General features: G+C 40.9%; 1 protein-coding gene across 3 annotated transcripts in view; it reads left to right on the top strand.

The window, feature by feature from the left end:
* Positions 1 to 24,738, top strand: part of NTRK2 (neurotrophic receptor tyrosine kinase 2) — a 168,697-nt gene that overhangs the window by 42,342 nt on the left and 101,617 nt on the right. For 2 of the 3 annotated variants that reach the window (XM_069961796.1, XM_069961798.1), the window contains exons 10-12: positions 7,457 to 7,495; positions 13,994 to 14,091; positions 14,892 to 14,991. In XM_069961796.1, coding sequence (XP_069817897.1) covers positions 7,457 to 7,495; positions 13,994 to 14,091; positions 14,892 to 14,991 — 237 coding nt within the window. The remainder of the gene's footprint in view (positions 1 to 7,456; positions 7,496 to 13,993; positions 14,092 to 14,891; positions 14,992 to 24,738) is intronic. The other variant, XM_069961797.1, reaches the window with a different exon arrangement.

Below are 24,738 nucleotides of genomic sequence, written 5' to 3'. Positions count from 1 at the left end.
TCTACCTTATGTGAAGATTTGATTCTTTAACCTTTACATGTAAGACATTATATAAACCACAAAAGGATCATCAGAATTTCCAGAGCACCAATCAAATACCAAGTGGTGTAAATGCTGCCACACTCCTAAAGCATCCCATTCATAGAGGAAAGCATTGCGTGTACTAAGAGAACCTGCTTGTCCACTTGCCCACTCCTTTTTGACTGGATGCCAGTTACTTGCACATATCGAATGCATTTCTATTTCTGCTGACAGCAGCTCCTGTCTGGTCCCAGTGCTGGTGTGTGAGGTACCAGGGACCTGACAAGCTCACTTTAAATGTTTATTAAAAAGCAGAAAGACATAAAAAGAAACAAAAGATTAATACCATGCATATACCACCATACCATGACATAAGAGCTAAAGAACAACAAAATAAGTTAAATAGTGAGATAATAACACATATCAAAAGTCCTTAAACACAATCCCCAATATGAAATGGTGTGGACCTTACAAAAATAAAGTCTAATAAGTTTAGCCAGCATAAAAGATTTAGGAGCCATGAATGTGTCAGGACTGCAGCAACTGAGTCCTCACACGTATCACCACTGGCATGGACATTGTTCCACAGCAGTTTACATCATACGTTAAAGGAGACGTCTGGCGAAATTTTCATTAAAGTATTGTATTGCCCCCGCAAAAGTTATACAAATCACCAATATACACTTATTACGGGAAATGCTTATAAAGTGCTTTTTTCCCTGCACTTACTACTGCATCAAGGCTTCACTTCCTGGATAAAATGATGATGTCACTTCCTGGATAACATGGTGATGTCACGTCCCGACTCCCAGAGCTGTGCGGGCTGTGGCTGCTGGAGAGGATGATGGAAGAGGGATGCTCAGTCTCCCTCCAGTGCCCTGTGTCCTCCAGTGTCCCCCTGCCATCATCCTCTCCAGCAGCCACAGCCCGCACAGCTCAGGGAGTCGGGTCGTGACATCACCATTTTATCCAGGAAGTGAAATCACCATGTTATCCAGGAAGTGAAGCCTTGATGCATTAGTAAGTGCAGGGAAAAAGCACTTTATAAGCATTTCCTGTAATAAGTGTATATTAGTGATTTGCATAAGTTTGGGGGGGCAATCCAATACTTTAATAAGAATTTTTGACAGACTTCTTTAAGGGGATGTCTTGGGAGAAGAAGGCTTCAGCTACCTTCTGCTCCTCATAACTTGCTACCAGTGAACCCCATGATTGCAACATTGTTGACATTGTGCGAGAACAAGACAATCAGAGTATATGCCCATCCCCTCCACATCTCGGAAGGCTTACATCTAAGACGTGGAAGTTCTTGTTTATATCAGCAGCATGGTTAGAACTAAACGCTTCATCACTTTCAGATATTATGTATGTGTGTGTGTGTGTGTGTGTATGGGTTTGCATGTCAATTCATCACAATAAACAGGAAAACAATGCAAAAGCAGGACAATATAACAAAATAATACTAACTAAACAATGCATGTAACTTATGTAATGTCTATTTCTGGGGCTTGTTTATTTTTTCGTGGGATGTATCATTGGAATGTGGAGTAGATCATGTCATAATAGAGACATTTGTGTGGGCCTGGTAGTTCAATCACTCCTAGTGTTAAAGAGCTAACACTCCTAGAGAGGTGGATACTGTTGACTAAAGTTGGAAACTTGCACTCATTCCTCTTGATTCATGATCACTGGTGGGTGGGAGAGAGGGTTCATGTCTGTTAAACACTGTGACAGTTGATATTTCTTATGAGTTAAAGACAATCTGTCAGTAGGTTTATGCTGTCCTATCTAAGGGTATGTTTACACTGATTAAAACAGACGAATCCTCAGTGTGTCAATGTGCCTCCACTCTCCACTCAAACAATTGACATGTCAAAGAAATTCTGCCTTAGGGCATCATGAAGTAGTGACAAAGAATCTGAACAAAATGTATTACACTCTTCTGTGCAGCTGATATCCTCCTTAATGGACAGTAAGTAGTCCTCTCCATTATGTGCATGAGCTCAGTAGTCCTGGATACTCATGAGAAGCAGAAAACTCCGCCCACCAGCTGGCCGGGGGGGTGGGGGGTGGCAAGAAGCCTATTCTTCTGCATATTAGGAGAACAGCTGTGATGAATGATATAAGTAATACATGATTTGTTCAGCATTTCTGTCACTAGTTTATGTTGCCTTAGCAAAAACCTAGTGACATATTCCCTTTAAACACTAAAGTTTTTTAAAGCTGTAGGTTGCCTGTTGTAATGATTTCTTTATCTTTATTGACTGAGTTTATTAGATGTATTGATATCTAATTATTCTGATGTATGACATCATTATACATACTGACATTGTCCCTATGACTGCAAAGTTCCGGGGCTGTAAAAAAAGCCCAAATCATCACCCCTTGCTTGACAGTAGGTATCAGGTGCTTGTGGTGATATTCTGTGTTTATTTTGCTAATCTTGGTGCTGTAAATTATGGCCGGACATCTTCACATTGGCCTTATCTGTCCAAATGGCCATGTTTCCAAAATCGTGTGGTTCGCATGGAACTTTGCAAATTTGAGCTTTCGAGCTGGGTTGCTTTTTTTTTTATTTTTTTAAAGAATAGGCTTTGCTCTGGCAACCCTTCTAACAAGACATACTCATTCAGTCTTTTTCCAATTGTACCACCATGAACTTGAACATTTGACACGATAATCAAAGGGGTTATCCAGTGCTACAGAAACATGGCCACTTTCTTTCAGAGACAACACGACTCTTGTCTCCAGTTCAGGTGCGGTTTGCAATTATGCTTCATTCACTTCAATGGAACTGAGCAGCAAAACCCCGCCCAAGCTGGAGACAAGAGTGGGGCTGTCTCTGAAAGAAAGTGGCCATGTTTTTGTAGCGCTGGATAACCCCTTTAAGGCACATGGAGTCAGAAATGTAGCTTGATGTTTTTGCAACTTCCCTGAGCATTGCATGGTCCAAACTTGAGCCACATTTCCTGGAACATGTGATCCTGGAAAGATTGTCAAATGTCTTGAATGTTTTCCACTTGTGAATAATCTTTCTTACTGTAGAATGGTGGACTTTAAATTATTTTGAAATATCCATGTAACCCTTTCCGGGTTGATGAGCAGCAACAATAGCTTCTCTAAGATCATTGCTAACCTCTTTCCTTCTTGGCCTTGTATTAACCATTTCAGGAACACTGCATACTAGCAAACTGCCAAAACCTCCTTTTTTTTACAGAGGTGGTGAGTAGAGATGAGCGAACCGGGTTCGGGTTCGAGTCGATCCGAACCCGAACGTTCGGCATTTGATTAGCTGGGGCTGCTGAACTTGGATAAAGCTAAAAGGTTTTCTGGAAAACATGGATACAGCCAATGACTATATCCATGATTTCCAGATAGCCTTAGGGCTTTATCCATGTTCAGCAGCCACCGCTAATCAAATGCCGAAAGTTCGGGTTTGGATCGACTCAAGCATGCTCCAGGTTCGCTCATCTCTAGTGGTGACATTTGCTAATAATCAATTAATCAAGGGCAATTGATCTAGCTGCTACTTACCAGCAGCAGGGGTGTACTTCATTTTTCACACACTGCTTCTGCAATTTATCCTAGTTTTCATAAAAAAAGTTATAAATAATCTATTTTGATGTTTAGCAGTTATAAAAAATATTGCACACATATAAAAAAAATAAGAAAAATCACAGGAAATAAACATAATAAGTTGATCTTCCACTAAACTTTCAGGAACCATTCTGCCATATGCAACTAAACATTTACACCTCTGCTGTCATTACCTCTATCATCTAAAATGGAATGAATAACTTCTTGCTAGCCAACAAAGCTCCCCACAATACATCATCGTACATCTCCACTGTCATCCATTCACCAACCAACCTATGTTGTGCGCTCCACAGTTACCTACAACTCTTACATATCTGTATTACATCCACTTACTATCATCTGCAGGACTCCTTTTGTGCTGCACTCATGTTATACAAAGTACTGGCCTGGACCATTAGACATGCTCCAAACAGTTCCAGTTTTAGCCACAGAATCTCTTTTCTTCAAGGTCTATGTCACATAACTTTATTGGGCTATGTTCACACAACATCAAAAATAGAGAAAAGGCGTCTTATTTTGATATTTAAAAAAACGTCAGCTTTTGCCGAGATTTAACTGACTGCAATGGCAATGCATTAAAGTCAATGGGAAGACGGTCGTCCAATTCGCAGAATGCATTGGATAACGGTCGTTTTTACTGCGGACGTCAAAATAATGAACATGATCATTATTTTCGGACGTCTTTTGCAAACAGCGGACCTTATCTATTAGTTGTTCACACACTGTTTTTCTTTTCTCACCGTTTTTTCTCAGTTTTTACTATTAAATTCAATGGACTTTTTAATTAAGCCGCACCCAAAGGCCAATTAGTAACCCCAAACTAAAATAATTTGCAAACAGCAGTCATTGCACTAAGGGGAGGCCAGGCTGCTAAATGACGTCCGTTATTTTAGACTCAAAATAACTAACTTCATTTTTAACGGAGCTGAAAAAACGTTGTGTGAACACAGCCTTACAGCTACAACCATAGGTTAGAGCCAACACATCACCTATTCTGTTCATAGACCTTCTGCTCATTCTGCTGTGTCTTTTGCTACACTTGTTGTACTTATATCTGTGTTGGCTCAGCTCCTGGCTGGATAGCTGAATCATATAGCTTCATTCATATTCTCCATTGGAAATACATGAAGGTGGTCTTCTGTGCCAGATTAGTACTACATGTCTTTTGTATTTCATTTCATTTACTTTGTAGAATAGGGGACACTCTCCTTTCTCTCACTGTTTGTCCATCGATGTGTTTCATTACTTCTTCCCGCTGCAGAATTAGTGTTATACGTGGTAAAGAACTTCTAATATAAAGTATCATAAATGCTATTGTATGTCTATAAGTATTCAGCTCACCAATACTATGTCTGATCACCTGTCTGCATCAGTGTTCCTAGACGCAGTGTTATGAAGGTGCTACAGTCTCTTTGTCTCTTCCTGCACATCTGTTTGATGACTAGTAGAAGACTACATGTTGGGCTGTCTATGTACAAATGTTACTATATTAATGCATTATTCTAGTTCTGTTGCTTATGTTATCAATGCTTTCCTTTTATGATGGTGAATGGGGCCCAGTTACTTGTCCCTCCAACATGGATCATATTATAGCTAGTTTGCTACTTTACAACGGACAATAAATAGCAGATGGTTAGAGAAAGATGATATGTAGGCAGCCTGTTACATTAAAGCATGACACCTTCAAATGTTAGGAAGGAATAATGAAGAATAGTGGCAAAATGAATGGTTAAACACAATTTTGCAGTTGACATTTAGAATGAATGTAGAAATTGTGTAAATACATTGCATTATTTGCATAGATTCTAAATTTCCCAAAATGCTGAAATCTTCAAGCTTTCCTTGCTAGCACATAGTCCGCACAGATCTTGCTCCTGTGTTCTGCATTCTAGGATGTTCAGCGTTCAGTGTTCAGATGTCATTGTGGTCAGTAGGACCATTGGAAAAAACTAAGAAAAAGAGAAAATAGAGAGTGCACGCACTAGTTAAAATAGTCCTTTATTAGAATCCTTGGATACCATCCAGCACCTTCAGTGTACGTGACAGCTGTTTCGTGCAATTGCAGCACTTCCTCTGGTCAGGATTCTAATAAAGGACGATTTTAACAGGTGAGTGCAGTATTGTTACTGAACAAAGTGCACCGAACAAAACAGGCAAAACCGATAATATCATTATTGCTCAATAATAACTCAGTAATACTATTATAGCGGTCCCCAGCCCAAAGACCAATATGCTTTCCATAAACTAACCATGAGTGGTGGCCAGAGGTGAAAGGGATTCCAAATATGTTTGTGTGAGCTGTTCTCTGCTTTAGCTCCCACTAATGTCTATGGCAGCTTTGAAGAGACAGGCACCAGAACAGGACAGATAGAGGGCAGTGCATGCTAGTAACATGGGGTGGTGGCCATATAATAACAGCAGATTGATGGTATGGGCACAGAAGCTGTGCATAAATATCCCTTATGGAAGCCAGCTGTGTTGTATAGCCGACATACTATTGTGACAGAGTTGTATACGTCTCTTCATGGGCAGAATCTACTGATAAATTTTGGGTGGTGGGTTCATAGGTAGGTAGATAGATAGATAGATAGATAGATAGATAGATAGGAGATTGGGGCTGAATAAGCTAGTGATCAGAGGGGAAGGGGTCAGCCTGCTGTCAGAAGAGATGATGTGATCCCCCGCTGGTGACATAGGCCGCTAACCCTGCCAGTCTGCCACAGCTGATCTCTGGGGGCATTTTCTGCTGTAGGCTGCTGGCACAGTGAGTTCACTCATTGCAGGACTGGCATAGGGAATGAGGTGGCTGCTACAAACAGTACAGCAGGTCATTATCTTATCCATTGTCCCCTATATAGTTATATATTCTCTGAAGGCTTGCACTTTATTTCAACTAACTGTATTTCAAAAACTGTATAAAAGAACCTGAACATAAGTATACATCCTCAAAATTCGGAGGGTGGGGTGGGGGGTTGTATTCCTGGGACTCCTGTTTCCACTAAGCACTTTCCCCTTGGAAATGACTTAAATATTTTTAGGCTATACAGACAGATAAAGCCATTATCTGGCTTGTTTACATCAGTTGTATGCTATTCTAACTTTCCGGAGTGCACGCCTTACCGGAAACACTTCCCATGACCACCACCATTCAGGAGAATGAAGGGGCCACAGAGTTTATTTGTATGCACAGCACAGTGCCGTCCTAAAAACTCAGGGGGACCCATTATTTGCTGGAGGGCTGCAACACCTTCATTCAGCTGATCACAATTGCCAGCCGTTCTCTAAGGATACTCTATTATTAGGTATGCCCTTTCTAGTTATGCAATTTCCTGATTTCATTTCAAGCAATACAAAGAAACTCTTATCCATTGGTTGTGTCTGGTATTGTAGCTCAGTCCCATTGATCTCTTCTAGGAACATATTTACATTATATTCTAAGGTTGGCCTATTGGTAAAGCCAAATATATTGTACACATACAAACCTAATGACTACGTTCACTGATGTTAACTCCATAGTAAGATTATATCGGGTCTTGTTTCTAGGTTGACTAATATTTTTTCCCCTACTTTTTGTTTTTTTTTAGGGATAGGTAAAGGTAAAATATTAGACTGCTAAAATATGAATCGGTGATTCATTTTTGTGCAGTGTTTATTATAAATGACTCAGTAATAAGAATACTAAAAGGTCTCATGTGGGTCTAAAGATGGCATACATGCTGTAATGCTGTATATGTAAAAATAAGGAAAGATTAGTCAAAGCTAAGTGTCATAGAACCTGTGCCATTACTCATTTTACACACTTTCTCTTACTTTTTTTCTGTTTTGTTTTCTGTTTTAGGTGAATTAAGTGATCCAATTACTGACCCTGGATTTTATGGTACATATAAAGTCTTTATTTTATTCTTAGTCGGGTGGGTGAGTGGGATGGAACACATAATATATACATCATCCTTGACACATAACTAGTAATGGAACATACCAGAGGAATTTACCCGAATTAACTAAGCTAAGCAAATATTATTTTCTGTTTAATGGACATGTCAGTCATAGCCAAAAGTAAATAGTATAAATCGCTATATTAAAATGGTCTGCTAGGTATTAGTCTGATGATGTGACTAGTGTGTATGACTGTATGGTAAACATAGCCAAGTGACTTCATCTTCTGAGCGTTTAGATTATTACCGCTATTTATCTGCAGAAATAGGATTCATTAGTTATAGAAGTATTATTTTAGTGAATACCTGTATCCTAATTTCTCCACAAACTCGCCTTTTTATATGGAAGATTCCTGCTCTGTTCCCTTTAAGACCCCTATGGAAATCTGTCCATGACCATGACACTTTTAGACTAGATTTTGTAATAATTGGCACAGGAAGTGATGTCATATGATTGACAGCTGTAGAGGACACCTTTTGGACTGGAGATGGTGCATTCTTCTTTCCCTTTTATTTTATTTTAATTTATTTTTTATTTGGAGAACTACAGTCACAGGATATGCCATAGGTTTCTGATATGTTGGTTTTACAGGAGGAAGTGGGTACAGACTGAAAGGGAAAAAGATAGAAACCTGACCATGTGTGTGTATGTGTCTCTTTACATGCAAGTCTACTACCCTTACTACCCTACTCGTATAGAGGCTGTGATAGAGGTTAAAGGGGTTGGCCACTTTAAAGTAAAATTGTTCAGTGTACAGTATTAGTAAGTGTACTGACTGTATATACTTACAGAAGCTCCCTGTGTACCCCATAGAGATAAATTTACTCCCCTCCTCCAGGCTATGCTGCCCTGCTCTGTGGTAAATCTGTCCATAAGATGGCTGACACGGGGAGCGTATGACCATGCCCCCCTCCAGTGTCCACCATTGAGCCTGTATATGCCTATGGAGGACACTGGGGGCGGAGCATGTTCATATGCCCTTTCATGTCAGCCATCTTATGGACAGCCTCACCACAGAGCAGGACAGCATAGCCTGGAGGGGGAATCTGATTTTAGCTCTATGAGGTACACAGGGAGCTGCTGTCAGTATATACAGTGAGTACAGTATATACTGTACACTGACCTATTTTACTATAAAGTGGCCAACCCCTTTATGTATAAGACCCCCTTCACATATATCTGGTTGTCTCACTCTGTTTCCCTCAAACGCAGTAGCAAAGCGCCAGATGGGAACTGATGTTTGAACTGATCCTTTTTATTTGAATGGCACAATTTATAATATTCAGTACTTCAATCTGGACACTGAATAGCTGAATAGGCCAGATGGCCGCTAAAGAGACAGAGAAACAATAAATGGCGCACCCACAAAATGTAACAAAAATCTTACCTTACATTTTGTTACCCTACATTTCGTGGGTGCGCCATCCATTGTTTCTCTGTCTCTTTAGTGATAGTTCTGTTGTTGGAACATGGGCAGCATCCCAATTTATAATACTTCAGCTCCTACCTATCTTTGTACAGTGAATAGGACAGATGGAACAACACATCTTAATGCATTCCCCCATCCTTTCTGTTCAACAATGGATAACTGGGTTTTTTATGAAAAAAAAAGCCTGCTGATGATGCATTTTTGCCATCAGTTGTCAACGGTTTCTGAGCCGGACTGTCTGATACATGTGCACCCAACCTTAGACTAGTTAAACAATACATTACCCAAGTGTTTTATGCATAGATATTATATACTTATGAAGCACATACATTTTAATTCACAATGTTAAGAAATTCCCCATCCATCCTGATTCAAGTTGTACGCAGAATCTAGTATACTACCAAAATAAGGCAATGGATGGAATAATTTACCTGAACAAAATAAAAACTTAAATTATAGAGATTAACAATTTGATTTATTGATTGCACTTTTCATTATATTTTTAGTAAGTTAATATGAAGGCAGCCATCTTGCCTAAGCTATTTTTACCAGCATTTAGTGACATGCTTTACAGCAAGCCTCATAGACACAATAAACATCTCAACACCCTATTCTTTGACACATCTGTAAGCCTGCTCTGTGACCTCTGTAAACCATGAAAAGGTCATTGCACAGGGAGGGGGAGGTTGATCTACTGTTGTCTTTGCTATCTGCTGATGTCGCCTGATTCTGAAGAGATCACTTTCCAGCAGCCCCCTACTTCTCAGCACAAACTGAACAGGAAGTCTAAGCTTAGTTTTAAGCCTGCTGGTGAGAAAGAAAGCTATAAGATTTCAGAATTATTTTATAATATAGACAGTAAAGAGGAAGATTAGGGGGAAAAAAACACCAAAAATTGCTACAAAAATGTGTTTACTATAAAAATTTGATATAGATGTCCTTTAAAGACGTGATTGTTTCATGCATTCTTTGTCATATGATGTCTTTTCTACTTAAAAACGACATAACAGCAGTATTTATATAATAATAATAATTATAATAATAAGCATAACCATAATAATATAATATATACTGTAGGCGGTATAAAAATAAGCCTAAAGCTAGGTTCATACTAAACCAAAACCAGCATTGGGTTAAAAAAACAGAAGGCTATGTTCCTACTACTGGATCATAGCGGCGGAAGACAGTCATCTTGTAATACTGATACTAATACTAGTTCCACTTATGCCTTTGGCTAAAAATACTGTCCAAAATACTGACCAAAATATTATGTGTGAACCAACTGACCATCAAGTATATTTTAACATACTAAGTAATTCAAGTAACTACCTACTGAACTTAAAGGGGTTATCCAGCTCTACAAAAACATGGCCACTTTCCCCCCTACTGTTGTCTGCAGTTCAGGTGTGGTTTGCAAATTAAGCTCCATTTACTTCAATGGAACTGAGTTTCAAAACCCCACCCAAACTGGAGACAACAGTAGGGGGAAAGTGGCCATGTTTTTGTAGTGCTGGATAACCCCTTTAATATATGTGAATAAAATTAGCTAGATGGTAGTATTGTTCTTCTAGTGTCTCCCTCAGTCTTTTTTGTTGTGTTGTTTTAGTTTATTCAAAAATACACATCCAAAAACATGCTTTTTATATAGTATGTGTCTTTTGATTCATTTTGTTGCACTTTTGTCTGTTGATTACATTTGTAATATTAGTTTTTTCTGATATTTTTCGTGCCCTGGAGAGAAACCTATAGGAAAAATGTTGAAATTATGTCATACCCAGCCGATTCTGTGAACACGCCAAAAGGCCACAAACAAAAAAGTGTTGCTTAGGTTTTCTTCAGACACAAATTTTGTGTAATGTTTTTATTTTTTGCCAATTTTTTCTAACTTTTATCCTGAGTGCTTTTTTTTTATTACAACTTTTGATTTTCTTTTTTCCTTTTCTTGAGCCAAGAAAACTTGTAAATCCAGCCTTAGACTTTGTAATGTTAAGTGCGAATGGCGTCCAGTATTTCATAATACCGACCATTGTTTGTTCAATCATGGCCGATATAATGAAAAAATAGCTGTTATTTAGACTCAAAGGGGGAGATTTATCAAAGGGTGTAAAATTTGGACTGGTGCAAACTGCCCACAGCAACCAATTACAGCTCAGCTTCCAGCTCTGGTGAAAGGAAAGCTAAGCTGTAATTGGTTGCTGTGGCCAGTTTGCACCAGTCTAAATTTTACACCCTTTGTTAAATGTCTCCCCCAAAAAGTTTTAGGGCGGCCGTTAAAGGGGTTTTTCAACTTATTTTTTTTATTTAGCCAGTTTACTGCATAGCACTAATTATCTCTAATTGTTATCTATTAAAAATTCAGGCTGGTTTTCGCATTTCCCCGGTCGGTCATGTGACGTCACTTGGCATCCGCTCTATAAACAGAACGTCACGCCAATAGCGTTCCGTGTACGAGGTGTGTCTCTGCACACTGAAGAGAGAAGCCCTGTATATGGAACTAAGTGACCCTATACAGGACTTCTCTGGAGACAGGCCGCACTGAAGGGATCCCAAGGAGGCCAGCTAGCACAGGGACAGCAGGCTCACTATACAAACCTGCTGTCATGTAATGCCACCCACTAGGGATGGTCCGAACCTGCCAAGGTTCGGGTTCGTACGAACTGGAACCCTCGGTAATGATTCCCACTGTCTGCCCACTCCGTGGAGCGGGCGGATCCAGCGGGAGTAACGCCTGGAAAACTGGGATACAGCCTATGGCTATGGCTGTATCCCAGTTTTCCAGGCGGTCCTCCCGCTGGATCCCCCCGCTCCACGGAGCAGGCAGACTGCGGGAATCATTACCGAGGGTTCCGGTTCATACGAACCCGAACCGGACTCGGTTCGGACCATCCCTGCCACCCACCTGTCCCTGTAGGGCCACTTAAAGGGGTTATCCAGTGTTACAAAAACATGGCCACTTTCCCCCTACTGTTGTCTCCAGTTTGGTTGGGGTTTTGAAACTCAGTTCCATTGAAGTAAATGGAGCTTAATTGCAAACCACACCTGAACTGGAGACAACAGTAAGGGGAAAAGTGGCCATGTTTTTGTAGCACTGGATAACCCCTTTAATATGGTGGTTTTGGTGGTATCCCAACAGGACCCACCCCTTGACTCGGTCCTTCCTGGATATCTGGCTAGTCCTGTGTTTCAAGACTCTGAAATGAGGCTCCACTAGCTCTTCTTTTGCATATACATGTTTCCCCGGGAGCAACGCACCTAGGATTTTATTGCAGCCGGCAGTGTTATTTTTGGCAGGTCTCCCTGTTTCTATTATGGCTTTACTAGGCATTGCTTCCACCTAGCTTGAATCCTGCTTCAGACTGATAAGGGGCAACACCCCAAAACAGCTGTCTGCAGATGGATACCTGGCCTTGGTCTCCCTGAGATCAATGATCTGTTTCTCTTATGTATGTACTTAGAGGAACATTAGAGATCCCCTCTGTTTTACTCCTGCAGCTATAGGTGGGTGTATTTGAGGAGGGGGACAGCTGAGCGGCATTACATGATGGCAGGTTGAAATAATGAGCCTGCTGGCCCTATTTCTTCAGTCTCACCTGGGATCCCTTCAGCGCAGCCTGCCTTCAGAGAGGTCCTGTATGGGGTTACTTAGTTCCATATACAGGGCTTATCTATTCAGTGTGCAGAGAAACCCCCTCGTACACAGAATGCCATTGGTGTGACGTTCTGTTTGCAGAGCAGATGCCGGGTCGGTGATGTCACTGCGTCACGTGACTGACTTAAGAAACACGAAAACCAGCCTGAACAATGTGTGTGTGTGTGTGTTTGTGCATTTGTGAGAAGCCAACCAATTTTATAGTCTACATACAGATTTAGGCTATTTTTCCACAACCGTTGTTTTGGCATAACTGTTATTTGCCTTTATTGTGAACATAGCCTTACTGTTTTTTATGTTTGAAAGAGGGTGTATCATCAGGTACACTCTCTTTAAAATTACACGTGAATTGGAGGGCTTCAGCACGGGGAAGTCAGTGCTGCTGTCCTTTTTTTGAACCCGGTTCCCCTGTACGACGCCACTCTCTTCATGGTTACCGGGACGGGGGTGAAGCACAGGAGGTGGGCCGGCCCGCCCCCAGTGGGAGGAACAACCCACCTGTCCATGACGCGGCTCCATTAGAGTCAATTGAGCCTCGTCATGGAGGGGCGGGGTTTTCTTCCACTGGTGGCGGCTTCCCCGTTCATGTGTAATTTTAAAGAGAGTGTACCTGATGGTACATCCTCTTTAAATTCGATTTAACTTGCTTTAAAAGATTAGAAGATTTAAAAAAGATAAGAAAATGTCAGTCAGCTGCAGTATTAGGCTATGTTCACACAACGTATATTTTCGTAAAAGTACGTCCGTTGTTACCAATTGCAACAACGGCCGTGATTAATATAAAAATATACACTACGTTGCCATCTATGGAATCCCGGCTGTAGCGTATATACATAATATACGCTCCGTCCGGGATCTCTACCGGCGCCACAAAAACTGACATGTCAGTTTTCTGCGGCCACTATTCAGTGCACACAATGAAGCGCATTGCTCCGGCCACACACTCCATTGTGTGCAGTGGGGAGTTCTGATGCGGGCGCACACTGATGCGCATCATAACTCAGTGGTTCTAAAGATCATCAGTACCGGCCGGGATGATCTTATCTGACAGCCGGTGTCATAAAATGTGTAAACATAGACTTAAACCAGTTGCAGTTGGGTGCACTGCAAATACAACTACAAGGATATGTTCCCACAATGTAAAAAAAAAAGGAAGCAAATAACGTCCATTGTTGCAAAACAATGGCCATTATTAATGATCATGAACATTAATAACGGCTGTTATTTTGCAATAATGGCAGTTCTTTGCCCTTATTTTTACATTGTGTGAACATAGTCCAAAAGTGATTTAACTGAAATCTTGAATATTTTAGATGAACTTTATTTCTTGTTAATAATGTGTTCATTTTTTCTACTTTAAGATTATGAGACTACTTCTAATGACATTGGTGGAACCAGTACAGACAATGGGGTCACTTCAACAGATGTTTCTAATGGAGGGAATGAAGACAGCATCACAGTAAGTGTGATATTTGTATGTATAATTCAGAAGCTTGGTATGGAACTATAAGACATCATATTGAGAGGTTAACTAGGGAAGGTATCTAGATATAAGAATAAAATAATGCAATTGCCCACAACCTTGAAAGACCAGTCATAGGGCTTCCATACATCTTGGAGAAAAGTTTTAGGGCCCTATTACACCGGACGATTATCCTTCGCATAATCGTTAACGATTACCAATCTCAAACGACCGCTACTGCAAAAGACCTGAAAACGTTCACTCATTTCCATGGAACGATAATCGTTACTTATGATCTTATTTGCGATTGTTTTTTCTGCGCTATTTCTTCGCTATTGCGTTCTTATCTACTGCGAACGACCGAACGGCGTCTTATTCAATGCGAACGATTTGCGAACGTTTTGCGAACGAGCAACGATAAAAATAGGTCCAGGTCTTATAAAGCGATCAACGATTTCTCATTCGGTCGTTAATCGTTAACTGCATTTCAACCGAACGATTATCGTTTAGATTCGAACGATTTAACGATAATCTGAACGATAATCGTCTGGTGGAATAGGGCCCTAAGCCTATTTTGACAGAGCTGAATAACGTTCTAATTTGTATGGGAAGGCCTGCCAGAGAGAAGGATTGGGCATGTTCCATTTCAACTACATGACCCTCTTGTTTTAGGATAAGTCATCGTCAAAGCTTTGTGGGACAACCCCTCTAAGTAGGAAGTGCTCACACATTTTCCAGAATGTTTAAGGGTGATGGATAAACTTTCTTTTTAACCTGTTTATCTGGAATTTTTGCAGGTTTACGTTGTAGTCGGCATCGCGGCCTTGGTCTGTACTGGCTTGGTGATAATGCTGATCATCTTAAAGTTTGGAAGACACTCCAAGTTTGGACTGAAAGGTAGGAAACTTTGATATTTCACAACTGACTCTATTTCCTTGTGTGATATCTGTTTTTTTTACTATGATCGCATTAATCAAAATACATGATGGTATCAGTCCTTCCGATTGAATGCAATGAACTTTGATGAGCAATTTATATAGCGTTTGTTATAAGTATGCCCCCGAAGCACTAATCCAAGTCCCAGCTGTCAGTGGTCAATTAAAAGGAGTATTGTATGTATAGAGTGGAATGTACACACTCTGTCCCGAGCGACAGCTACTTATAGCACAACCATCGCTTGCTTGCAACAGCACAGATGTCAGGCATTGCTTGCCGAGAGGTGCCTTCAGGTGTATCAGCAGTTCTTGTTTACCTAGTCTGGATTAGCATGACTTCAGGTCTTATTACTCATATAAATAGATTTGTTATATAACACCACACTTTTACTTCCACTGTCAACAATACTATCTAGCCTTTGTATCGTTCTTGTTAAAAAAAAAAGAAGGTCTTCATGTTCGTGAAAGGAGAATTCATAAGATTGTTTCAATATTCGCTTTATTGTTCTGTATAAATGTATTTACTTCTTTATTTTCTATATTCACATTATTCAGTTTCTATCAGGTGTTTCTCACAGCATAGTCTGGAATGGAATTCATGAGGCTGTCATAGCTTAATTCGCCATATTTTAAAGGGGTACTCCAGCAAAACTTTTCTTCTTGCAATTCAATTGGTTTCAGAAAGTTATAAAGTCTTGTAATTTACTTCTATTTAAAAATCTCAAGTCTTTCCAGACTTATCAGATGCTGTATGTCCTGCAGGAAATGTTCTTATTTTTTCAGTCTTAGGCTATGTTCATACATCGTATCACACAGGCCATTCCGTGACCCTGGCCGGGTCACGGAACGGCTGGTCTGTGCCCGGATCATCCCGGCCGGTACTTAAGTACCGGCCGGGTGATCTTTCCAGCCGCGGAGCTCTGATGCGGGCGCATCAGAGCGTGCCCACATCAGAGCTTCCCATAGCACACAGTGAAGCAAGCGGCCGGAGCGGCTCGCTTCACTGTGTGCACTTACAGGTCTTTCTGCAGCGACATGTAAGTTTTTTCCGGCCCCGCATGGGATCCCGGCCGGAGCGTATACAATGTGTGTATGCTCCGGCCGGGATCCCATTTAAAATAAGGCTATGTTCCACCCCTCAAAACTACGGCAGTAGTTCTGCGGCGAGAACTACGGCCATAGTTTTACGTAGTGTGAACATAGCCTTACACAGTGCTCTCTGCTGACATCTCTGTCCAGAGCAGCAGCAAATTCCCATAGAAAACCTGTCCTGCTCTGGACAGTTCCTGCCTCGGCCAGAGATGTCAGCAGAGAGCACTGTGTCAGACTGAAAAGACAACAACATTTCCTGCAGGACATACAGCAGCAAATAAGTACTGGAAGACTTGAGATTTTTTAAATACAAGTAAGTTACAAATCTGTATAATTTTCTGAAACCAGTTGATTTGAAAGAAAAAGATTTTTGCCGCAGTACCCCTTTACTCTGTCATAGCTGTCATGGAAGCCGTGAGGCTAATGTGCATATTCTAATGTGTGTAGTCTGTTACATAGTCACTGGTTGTTTTTGGCAGATCCTTTATAGATTTATTATTGTGTCATGACCCCAAAAATATCTATTCCAAGCTTAGACAGGGTTCACACCACTAGTTTCTTTTGTTCTTCTTTGTCATGGTTTCCATCATGGTGTCAACCCTTTAAATGGACAAAATTGTACAGTATGTTGCACTATTTGGTCCAGAATCTCCATCACAGATGTGACCAACGTTCGGGTATATTGATTACTGGGGACTTACACATAATTTTAATGTAAGAAATCCCTTAGATAATTAACAAACATATTTACATACCAGGGGAGATTTATCAAACATGGTGTTAAGTGAAACTGGCTCAGTTGCCCCTAGCAACCAATCAGATTCCACCTTTTATTTTCCAAAGAGTCTATGAGGAATGAAAGGTGGAATCTGATTGGTTGCTAGGGGCAACTGAGCCAGTTTCACTTTACACCATGTTTGATAAATCTCCCCCATCTTTTATATCTTTACTTTTACGTGTTATGAATTTGCATGTTAAATGCCAGGAGAACACAGACTGCTATAGTGTGGAAAATGTGAACTGTATTTTAGTGCTTTTGTGATGGTATATACCTAAAGTTAGGAGTTTTAACTGTCCTCAACCTAGCCTATATATACCTATGTAGAACACAGAGGGAGGGGCATGGTCACATGCTCCTCCATGCTCCGCCATCATGGACAGGATTGCTGTTTAGCATATAGCATATATAATGGGATGACACAGCCTGGAGTAGGGGAGCCTGATATTAGCTCTATGAGGTACACAGGGAGCTGCTGTCAATATATATAGTGAGTACAGTTACTAACACTGTATACTGAGCAATTTTACTATAAAGTGTCCAACCCCTTTAAATTATAATGCAATTGTAATGTTCACATAGCCATTATTAAGGGTGCGTTTACACAGAGAGATTTATCCGCCAGATTTTTTTAAGCCAAAACCAGAAGCAGACTATTCTTTGCAAGCCTATTTTGCATGAAGAATAGAGCACAACTCAAGCATGCTCACATTTCTTGGCATTTGAATACTGAAGATGTTGGATGCAGCCCTTGGGAGTCCTGGAAAACAAGGATACAGCCTGAGGCTATGTTCACATGTAGTAAGGGATCGGCTATAACGTGACCAGGCCGGATCACGGAGCGGCTGGTCTCTGAAAAGATCATTCTGGCCGGTACTGCGGTACTGCGACCGTATGAACTTTGCAGCCGCAGAGTTCTGATGTGGGCGCATCCGTGCAGATTGCAACAATGGCTGTACATTTACAAAAAGATACGTTGTGTGAACATTGCCATAGGTTGCATCCATGTTTTCCCAGACTCCCTAGGGCTGAATCCAACTTCTTTAGCCACCAATATTTAAATGCTGAAAGATTAGACCAGGGGTTTACTCCCATCATGCCTGGACAGCCATAGCTTTGCAACAGCTGGAGAGCTGGATTAGACTCTAGCATGCTAGAATTTCGCTAATATCTAATGGAGACCGACACTTTTGTCCTCTGTACTTCCTTACTATATCACAAACTCTTCTATTGAATCTAAAACATTTCTTAGTTGATCAGGCATCACACCACTGCTGTTAACTGGTTGTATTAACCATATAATGTTTGGGGTCAGGGTTGCTAACTGTGTAGAAATTGCTGGGCAGTCAGGGTAAAAAATATAGGGGTCTGTGATTTCCTTTTAGACTGCTGATACTTTAGTAGGTCACTATGATTGTAACTACCTTCATGTTACAGCTCGGAGTGAATGGTTTTCTATGGTTTCAGTATAATCTTTATGATTCATTATGGGTTTCCAATTTGTCCTAAAAAAACACATTGGATGTTTGTGATTTCTGAATAAGTTGTCCAGAGAAAAGAAAAATGTAAGGTTTGGTGCACTGCTTAAAATTTAATTTTTTTAAAGCTTTTATTTATTTCATTTTATTCCCCTCACCAATCTTCATATTGGGCTTGGCTTCTGCGTAATGAATAGAGCCGTGATTAAGACACATGACTTGTGGTCCTATTTATTCCTATGGAGCCAATGGAAAGAGCCAAGTACATCGCTTTTCCGGTGTACTCGGCTCTTTCCGTCGCTCCATAGGACTGAATAGAGCCGGGGCTCATGCACCGTACCCGCAGTTCTATTCATAAAAAATCTGTCGGCGCCCGATATGGAGATCAGCGGGGGGTACAGACGTCAGAGCCCTGCGATCTCCTACTTTTTCCCTATCCTGTGGGCAGGGGAAAAGTTAACGTGACATCTTGCCACACTGTTGCTGCCAAACACTATCTCTAATGACTCCTTGTAGAAGACCTCTGACCATCTTTGTGTGACCATTGTATAGGATGACAGTTAATAAATAATAGAAGCAGGGCTAATGTAGGAACGTGGATAAATTAAATGTACATATATTACATAATAAATATTATCTCTGCCAAAATTCTTTCTTTGTCATCCATCCGTTCTAATCTAAGCAAATCTTAGACTTAGACCTACCATGTCAGAAATGAAATATTCATATAAATGTGTTCCGATGGATGTAGTGCTAAAGCGGGCATGTAGGAGCTACAACAATGGTAATGCAGTAATGTGGGAACACGTCACTTTCTATCTTTTTTTTTTTTTTGCATTCGTGTGTTTACAAGCCCCATCCAGGATTGATATTGTATATTCTATGATACTGCGACTCTGAGTTATCCAATGTGATAATGTGTTTTGACAGAGAACAGTGCTTCGCTGTTTTGTGGTATTCATCTCAAATTGACCTGTTTATTCTCCAGGGACATTAGGAAGTATTCTCCATTATTATGTAGTCTATTGATCATATGCTGGGGCTGAGCAATATATAGTACTAGTTTATAGCAGGCCACTAGTTATGGAGTCAGTCACAGAGCTTCACAGTCTGGAAACTACAGATCATAAACTCAATACCATACCTGAGTTATTGACTACTCAATAGACACCCTTTACAAAATCATCTTTATTGCTCTGTCTGCTTTGAACATGCTGTAGCATTGGCTTTTGGGGAGTAACAGAAAGACACTAGTGGCCCAGCTATCAAAAAGATGAACAGGTGCTGCCATTTTGTTTGGATGGTTTCCAGGCTTCTGGGGAGATGATGTAAAGCACATGTTGGAATACAGAGTTCATAGACCATAAAAAATAAAAAGTAACAGTTTTACAATCTGTCTTTTTACAGTATGATAGTTTTAAACTATTCCCTTGTGAATTGTATGTAACTCTACCAAGGTTTTACTTACTGCAGGAGAGCGGTATTAGACTCTGTATCAGTATGTTGTGCAATTACTTAATAATCTTCTTTTCCCAATTGACGGTTAAGTCCAGGGATGGAGAACCTTCGGCCCTTTAGCTGTTGCAAAAGTACAGTTGCTATCCTGTCTGGACAGTCAAAGCTTTGGCTGTCCATGCATGATAAGGTTTTTAGTTTTGCAACAGCTAAAGGGCCAAAGGCTCTCCATCCCTGGTGTAGTTGCTTGTTGTTTCATGCTGTCCATGCAGCATCGGAAATCAGCTCTTAAAGGGGTTATCCAGTGCTACAAAAACATGGCCACTTTCTTTCAGAGACAGCATGACTCTTGCCTCCAGTTCAGATGCGGTTTGCAATTAAGCTCCATTCACTTCAATAAAACTGAGCAGCAAAAGCCTGCCCAAGCTGGGGACAAGAGTGGGTCTGTCTCTGGAAGAACGTGGCCATGTTTTTAAAGCGCTGGATAACCCCTTTAAACTTCTAGTGAGTTTGTAGGAGTTGGTGTTTATACACTGCAGCTAGAATGAACAAGCAGAGCAAATTTTGGAGGAAAAGCAGAGATGGATCATTTAAAGGGAGCTAAATGAGTCTCTAGAACCCACTTTATCTATCTATTGCTTTTTCACATATTTAAAATTTATGTATATCAATTTATTGATAAGGAAAGATCTTTAGTAGAGATGGGCGAGCACCAAAATACTTGAGTGCTCATTACTCGAGATGAGAGTTTTTTCAATGCTTAAGTGTTTGACTTGAGTAATGAGCCCCATTGAAGGGTACCTGGTTAATCGGAAAGTGACAGTCTGGCCCGCTACTATCACTACTTAGCCGATCAGTGGCAGAGGCGAGACAACAGTGCTCCTGTTGATTGGCAGAGTCTGCTTTTTAGCAGTGTCCCACCCCAGCCACTGATTGGCTGAGCGGTGATAGTGAAGACAGCTAGAAGACCGAAGTTATAGGTATACTTTCCCCAAACTCCACCCCTCCATTTAATTTGAAATGTACCTGTCACGATCAACCCTTCCGGACCAGCAATGAGATCCTCTGATAATACGAAGGGTCGGGTCTATTGTCTGATCTGATATCACATGGCTCCTGCCCGCTGTCAGTTCTCTCAGCTCTCCCCTTCCCTCTTCTAACAGTAGGCATGTGTTAGCTTATTTTTACATTTGTGTTTAAGGCTCTGCTAGAAGCTTGCATTAAGAATAGTGCAGCATTCCCAGTGAACTCCCACAGATCCTCGAACAGAATAAATTAGTCTAAGGGGTCACTTGGGCACCATTGGTGTACATTGTGTGATGGGACAATACCATGTAGCATGTCTTACTGGGAAGGAAACATCCACATGAAACAAGTATGAAACTAGGAGCAGGTTACAAACTCCTTAATATCAGATGTTGAAACGAATTAGGAAATGGATATTACAGTTTTAGACTTTTTAACCTTTTAAACTTTTTTTAACTCATATTCCTAGCTTTTAAATCACTGATTGTTGAGTTAAAAATCAAATAACAAATTGAAAGAAGCTATTTTCTTTAGGTTGTAATTCATACCTAATTTTAATATACATATTAGTATACTTATACTAATATTTGCTAAAATAGGAAAGCTGATATGTCCTCTTTCCAATTAATAAATAAACTTTAATATAATGAGTCCCTCCCACACAATCTCAAGTAGAAAACATACACCAGACACTAACTTCACTTTGGCAAAAGGAAGTCAGTGCTTGATGTATATTTTCCCATTTACAATAAAAATAAGCCCTCACGGGCAGGGTCCTCTTCTCCCATATACCGGCCTGCCATTTGCCTTCATGCAATGTGTTTTTGATCTTGTTATGTTCCAGTTGGTTACCATTATTGCTTGTATAACCCTCTGGAGTTAAGGACGCTTTATAAATAAATAAATAAATAATAATAATAATAATAGTTTTGCTAAGGATCTGATTGGGGGGGGATTTATTAAACAGTTCATTTTAAAAGTAACTTTTTCCCTATTTAAGTGCCATTATGCCAATCTTTTTATCTTAGGGGAAGCCTAGACAGGATTTTATGACTTTTAAAGTTCCTTGTGTATTTGTATGAGTTTCTGAACATCCTAGATCCCCAATCTATTTCAAAATGTAGTTAAATATTTTAGAGTGTTCTAACATAGAACTATTTAATACATACTGTATAAGCATGACAGCTTGAACACTGGAAACAAGCTGTAAAGGTAGAGTCATTATTAACGGTTTCTTTTTTAGCTATAATAAAAGTCTCCTCTTTCGTGTAAGTAGGTTGCTTTACACATCTGGTGTTGTGAATCCGATATTTTAATATGGACTTGTGTCTGGGCAGTCTCCAGAGAACATCGTCCATTTCCTTTCCTCTCTTATATTTCAGATAGACTGGCTGAACTATTCAACTGATAATAAAGATGAGAAAATAGGGAATTTAGATGGCTTAAACCATGATGACATCACATACCTGCTATTATATTCACTCCACTGAATTGCATAGACAGATAGATCTAGTGAAATACAATTGTATGACAATAGGTATTAACTTTAGGAACATGTGGAACCTGTGAATGAACTTTCTTTCATGGTCTGGAACTGCATGACAACACTTCTTGGATTGATTCATGTAGGTCGGTGCACTGTTCTTATTTGAACTGACTTTTGCATAGTTGTAGAAGTGGGATAGTGTACTTTGTTCCAGGGTTATGTGTATATTCATGTATACTGTTATGCTCAGTTATATTGTTTGTGGGTCTGACTGCACAGTAAAGTTATGGGCCACTGGTGTTGGAGGCGCTACTGTTTCTGTTTCTGTTCGGTAATGGCAGTGGGAGTAGAGCTACTGTTTTTTGGTTTATCTTCAAACCTTGTGTTTATGTCATGGTGGAAATCTCAGCACCTTAGTGTAGAACTGTGAAATCCACTAGTCAGGATTAGATCTCCCTATATGCAGGCCCGCTTCTGCCATGAGGCGGAATGAGTATTCCGCCTCAGGCGGCAGATTATGCGGTCCTGCAGGAGGCAGCAGAACGTTCCCCCTGCTGTCATTTTTGTTAAGATTCACCTAACAAAAATGACAGCAGCTGCTCACCTGTCCTGCTGCTCACGCTCACCACTGTCCCGCCGGGCTCCCGCGACCGCCCGACGTCACCCAGCAGCTCTCCTCGCTGCTGTGGTGAGTGCCTGGGGTCAAATGGGGTCGCTCTGTGGCGATCGGGTCTCCAGGAGGGATCTCCACAGGTCCGGACGAGGCGATCTCCCATTAGGGGTGGCAGCAGCAGCAACGGGAGGGAGCACCGGAGCAGTCCGGACCAGATGTAGGGAGGTGAGCGCTAGTTGCTCGCGCTGTGGCGATCGGGTCTCCGGCGGGGGGTTGGGGGGTTCAGTGTTTTAGGCTTGCTATGGGGGGGGGGGGTCGGGCGCTAACGAGGGGGCGGCCGCCTGAGGTTTGCCTCAGGCGGCAGAGTCCCCAGAATCGGCCCTGCCTATATGTGCCTCCTTTCTGTGCCATTTTGGGACATTAGTAGAGCGGTATGTGGAGTGCATAGGGAACCTCGAATAACCTGGAACTTGACATGAGAGATCCATTAAAGGATATTGGTACCGCAAGTGTTGTAGGAGTCATGATTTCTGTCATGAGTGTGTACTAGACCATGACCATGTGTGCAGTTCTTGAAGTGGTAGCCTCTTTAAAGCGAATGTACCAACGGTTATTTTTACATGGATAGATCAGTGCCGGCACGGGGATGCTGGTGCAGTGGCCCTTTTTTTGAACCAAAGCCCGATTCCCACATACAGACAGGTGGGCCTGCCTCCAGTGCTTCACCCCCCTGTTGGTGAAGACCAGCACGGAGGTAGACCAGCGCCCTACGCCGGAATCGGGCCATGGTTCAATCGCAACACAACTGTTGATGCATCGTAAGCTTGCCAAGAAATTGGTACAAGTGTAGCTCATTTCTATTCTTGAACATTCATCATCTAGGGGTTTATAGGCCCTTGCATGTGGCTATTGAGCTGCAGCCACCAGGTTTACACCAGAGTATGGTGTACTGCTATGTTAGTCTTTTCTAAGAATGTAGAACATAAGTGCTTAGTTCGCTATATGGACAGCTGGTCACATTAAGGATGGAGTGTGAATGTTCTTCAGGGTGTTGTATGGATCAGCAGCACAGCTGGTCTCATTAACTAATGTACAGGGAAAGTGCCTTTATAGTCATTTACATAAATCTGTTATGGAGGAAAAGGTCCTAGTGCTCTATATAGTTTTGAAAATACACAATACTAATACAAACATATCTGTTCATACTGATCTGACAGTTCTATATAGCACATAGTATTAGTGTCAATTACAGTTATCTTCTTACATGTATAGTAATGTAGAAAGGGAAGAGACGGCACTCCAGGAATAAAGTGAAGGTGTATTTTATTCACCCAACACGTGTGGCAACGTTTCGATTCTGCTCTAGAGTCTTTCTCAAGCAGTCTCTGTTGCCACACGTGTTGGGTGAATAAAATACACCCTTTTCCTGGAGTGCCGTCTCTTCCCTTTCTACATTACTATCCTGAAGGTACCGGGGGTCGGTTACCTGAGTCGCGCACCCTCAAGCTTGAAGCTTATTGACTGCAAGTCAACACAGTGCCGTTCTACCCCTTCATCTGTTTATTCTTACATGTATATATACAGGTTTTTCCTCTTCAATATTCTTCCGTTTTTAATGGAAATACTTTTAAAGCTGTTTGCCCTCAAGGGGTTTGTCTTCTGTTTTTTTCTCTATCCATATGCACTATTAGGCCATGTTCACACAGCGTATCTTTTCGTAAAATTATGTCCGTTGTTAAAATGGCAACAACGGCCATACTTTTTGTGAAAAGATACGTTGC

Source organism: Dendropsophus ebraccatus, chromosome 3, assembly GCF_027789765.1.
Source record: "Dendropsophus ebraccatus isolate aDenEbr1 chromosome 3, aDenEbr1.pat, whole genome shotgun sequence".
NCBI classification, from domain to species: domain Eukaryota; kingdom Metazoa; phylum Chordata; class Amphibia; order Anura; family Hylidae; genus Dendropsophus; species Dendropsophus ebraccatus.
Note: the sequence above shows the minus strand (reverse complement) of the source record. Positions and strands in the feature narration are given on the sequence as shown.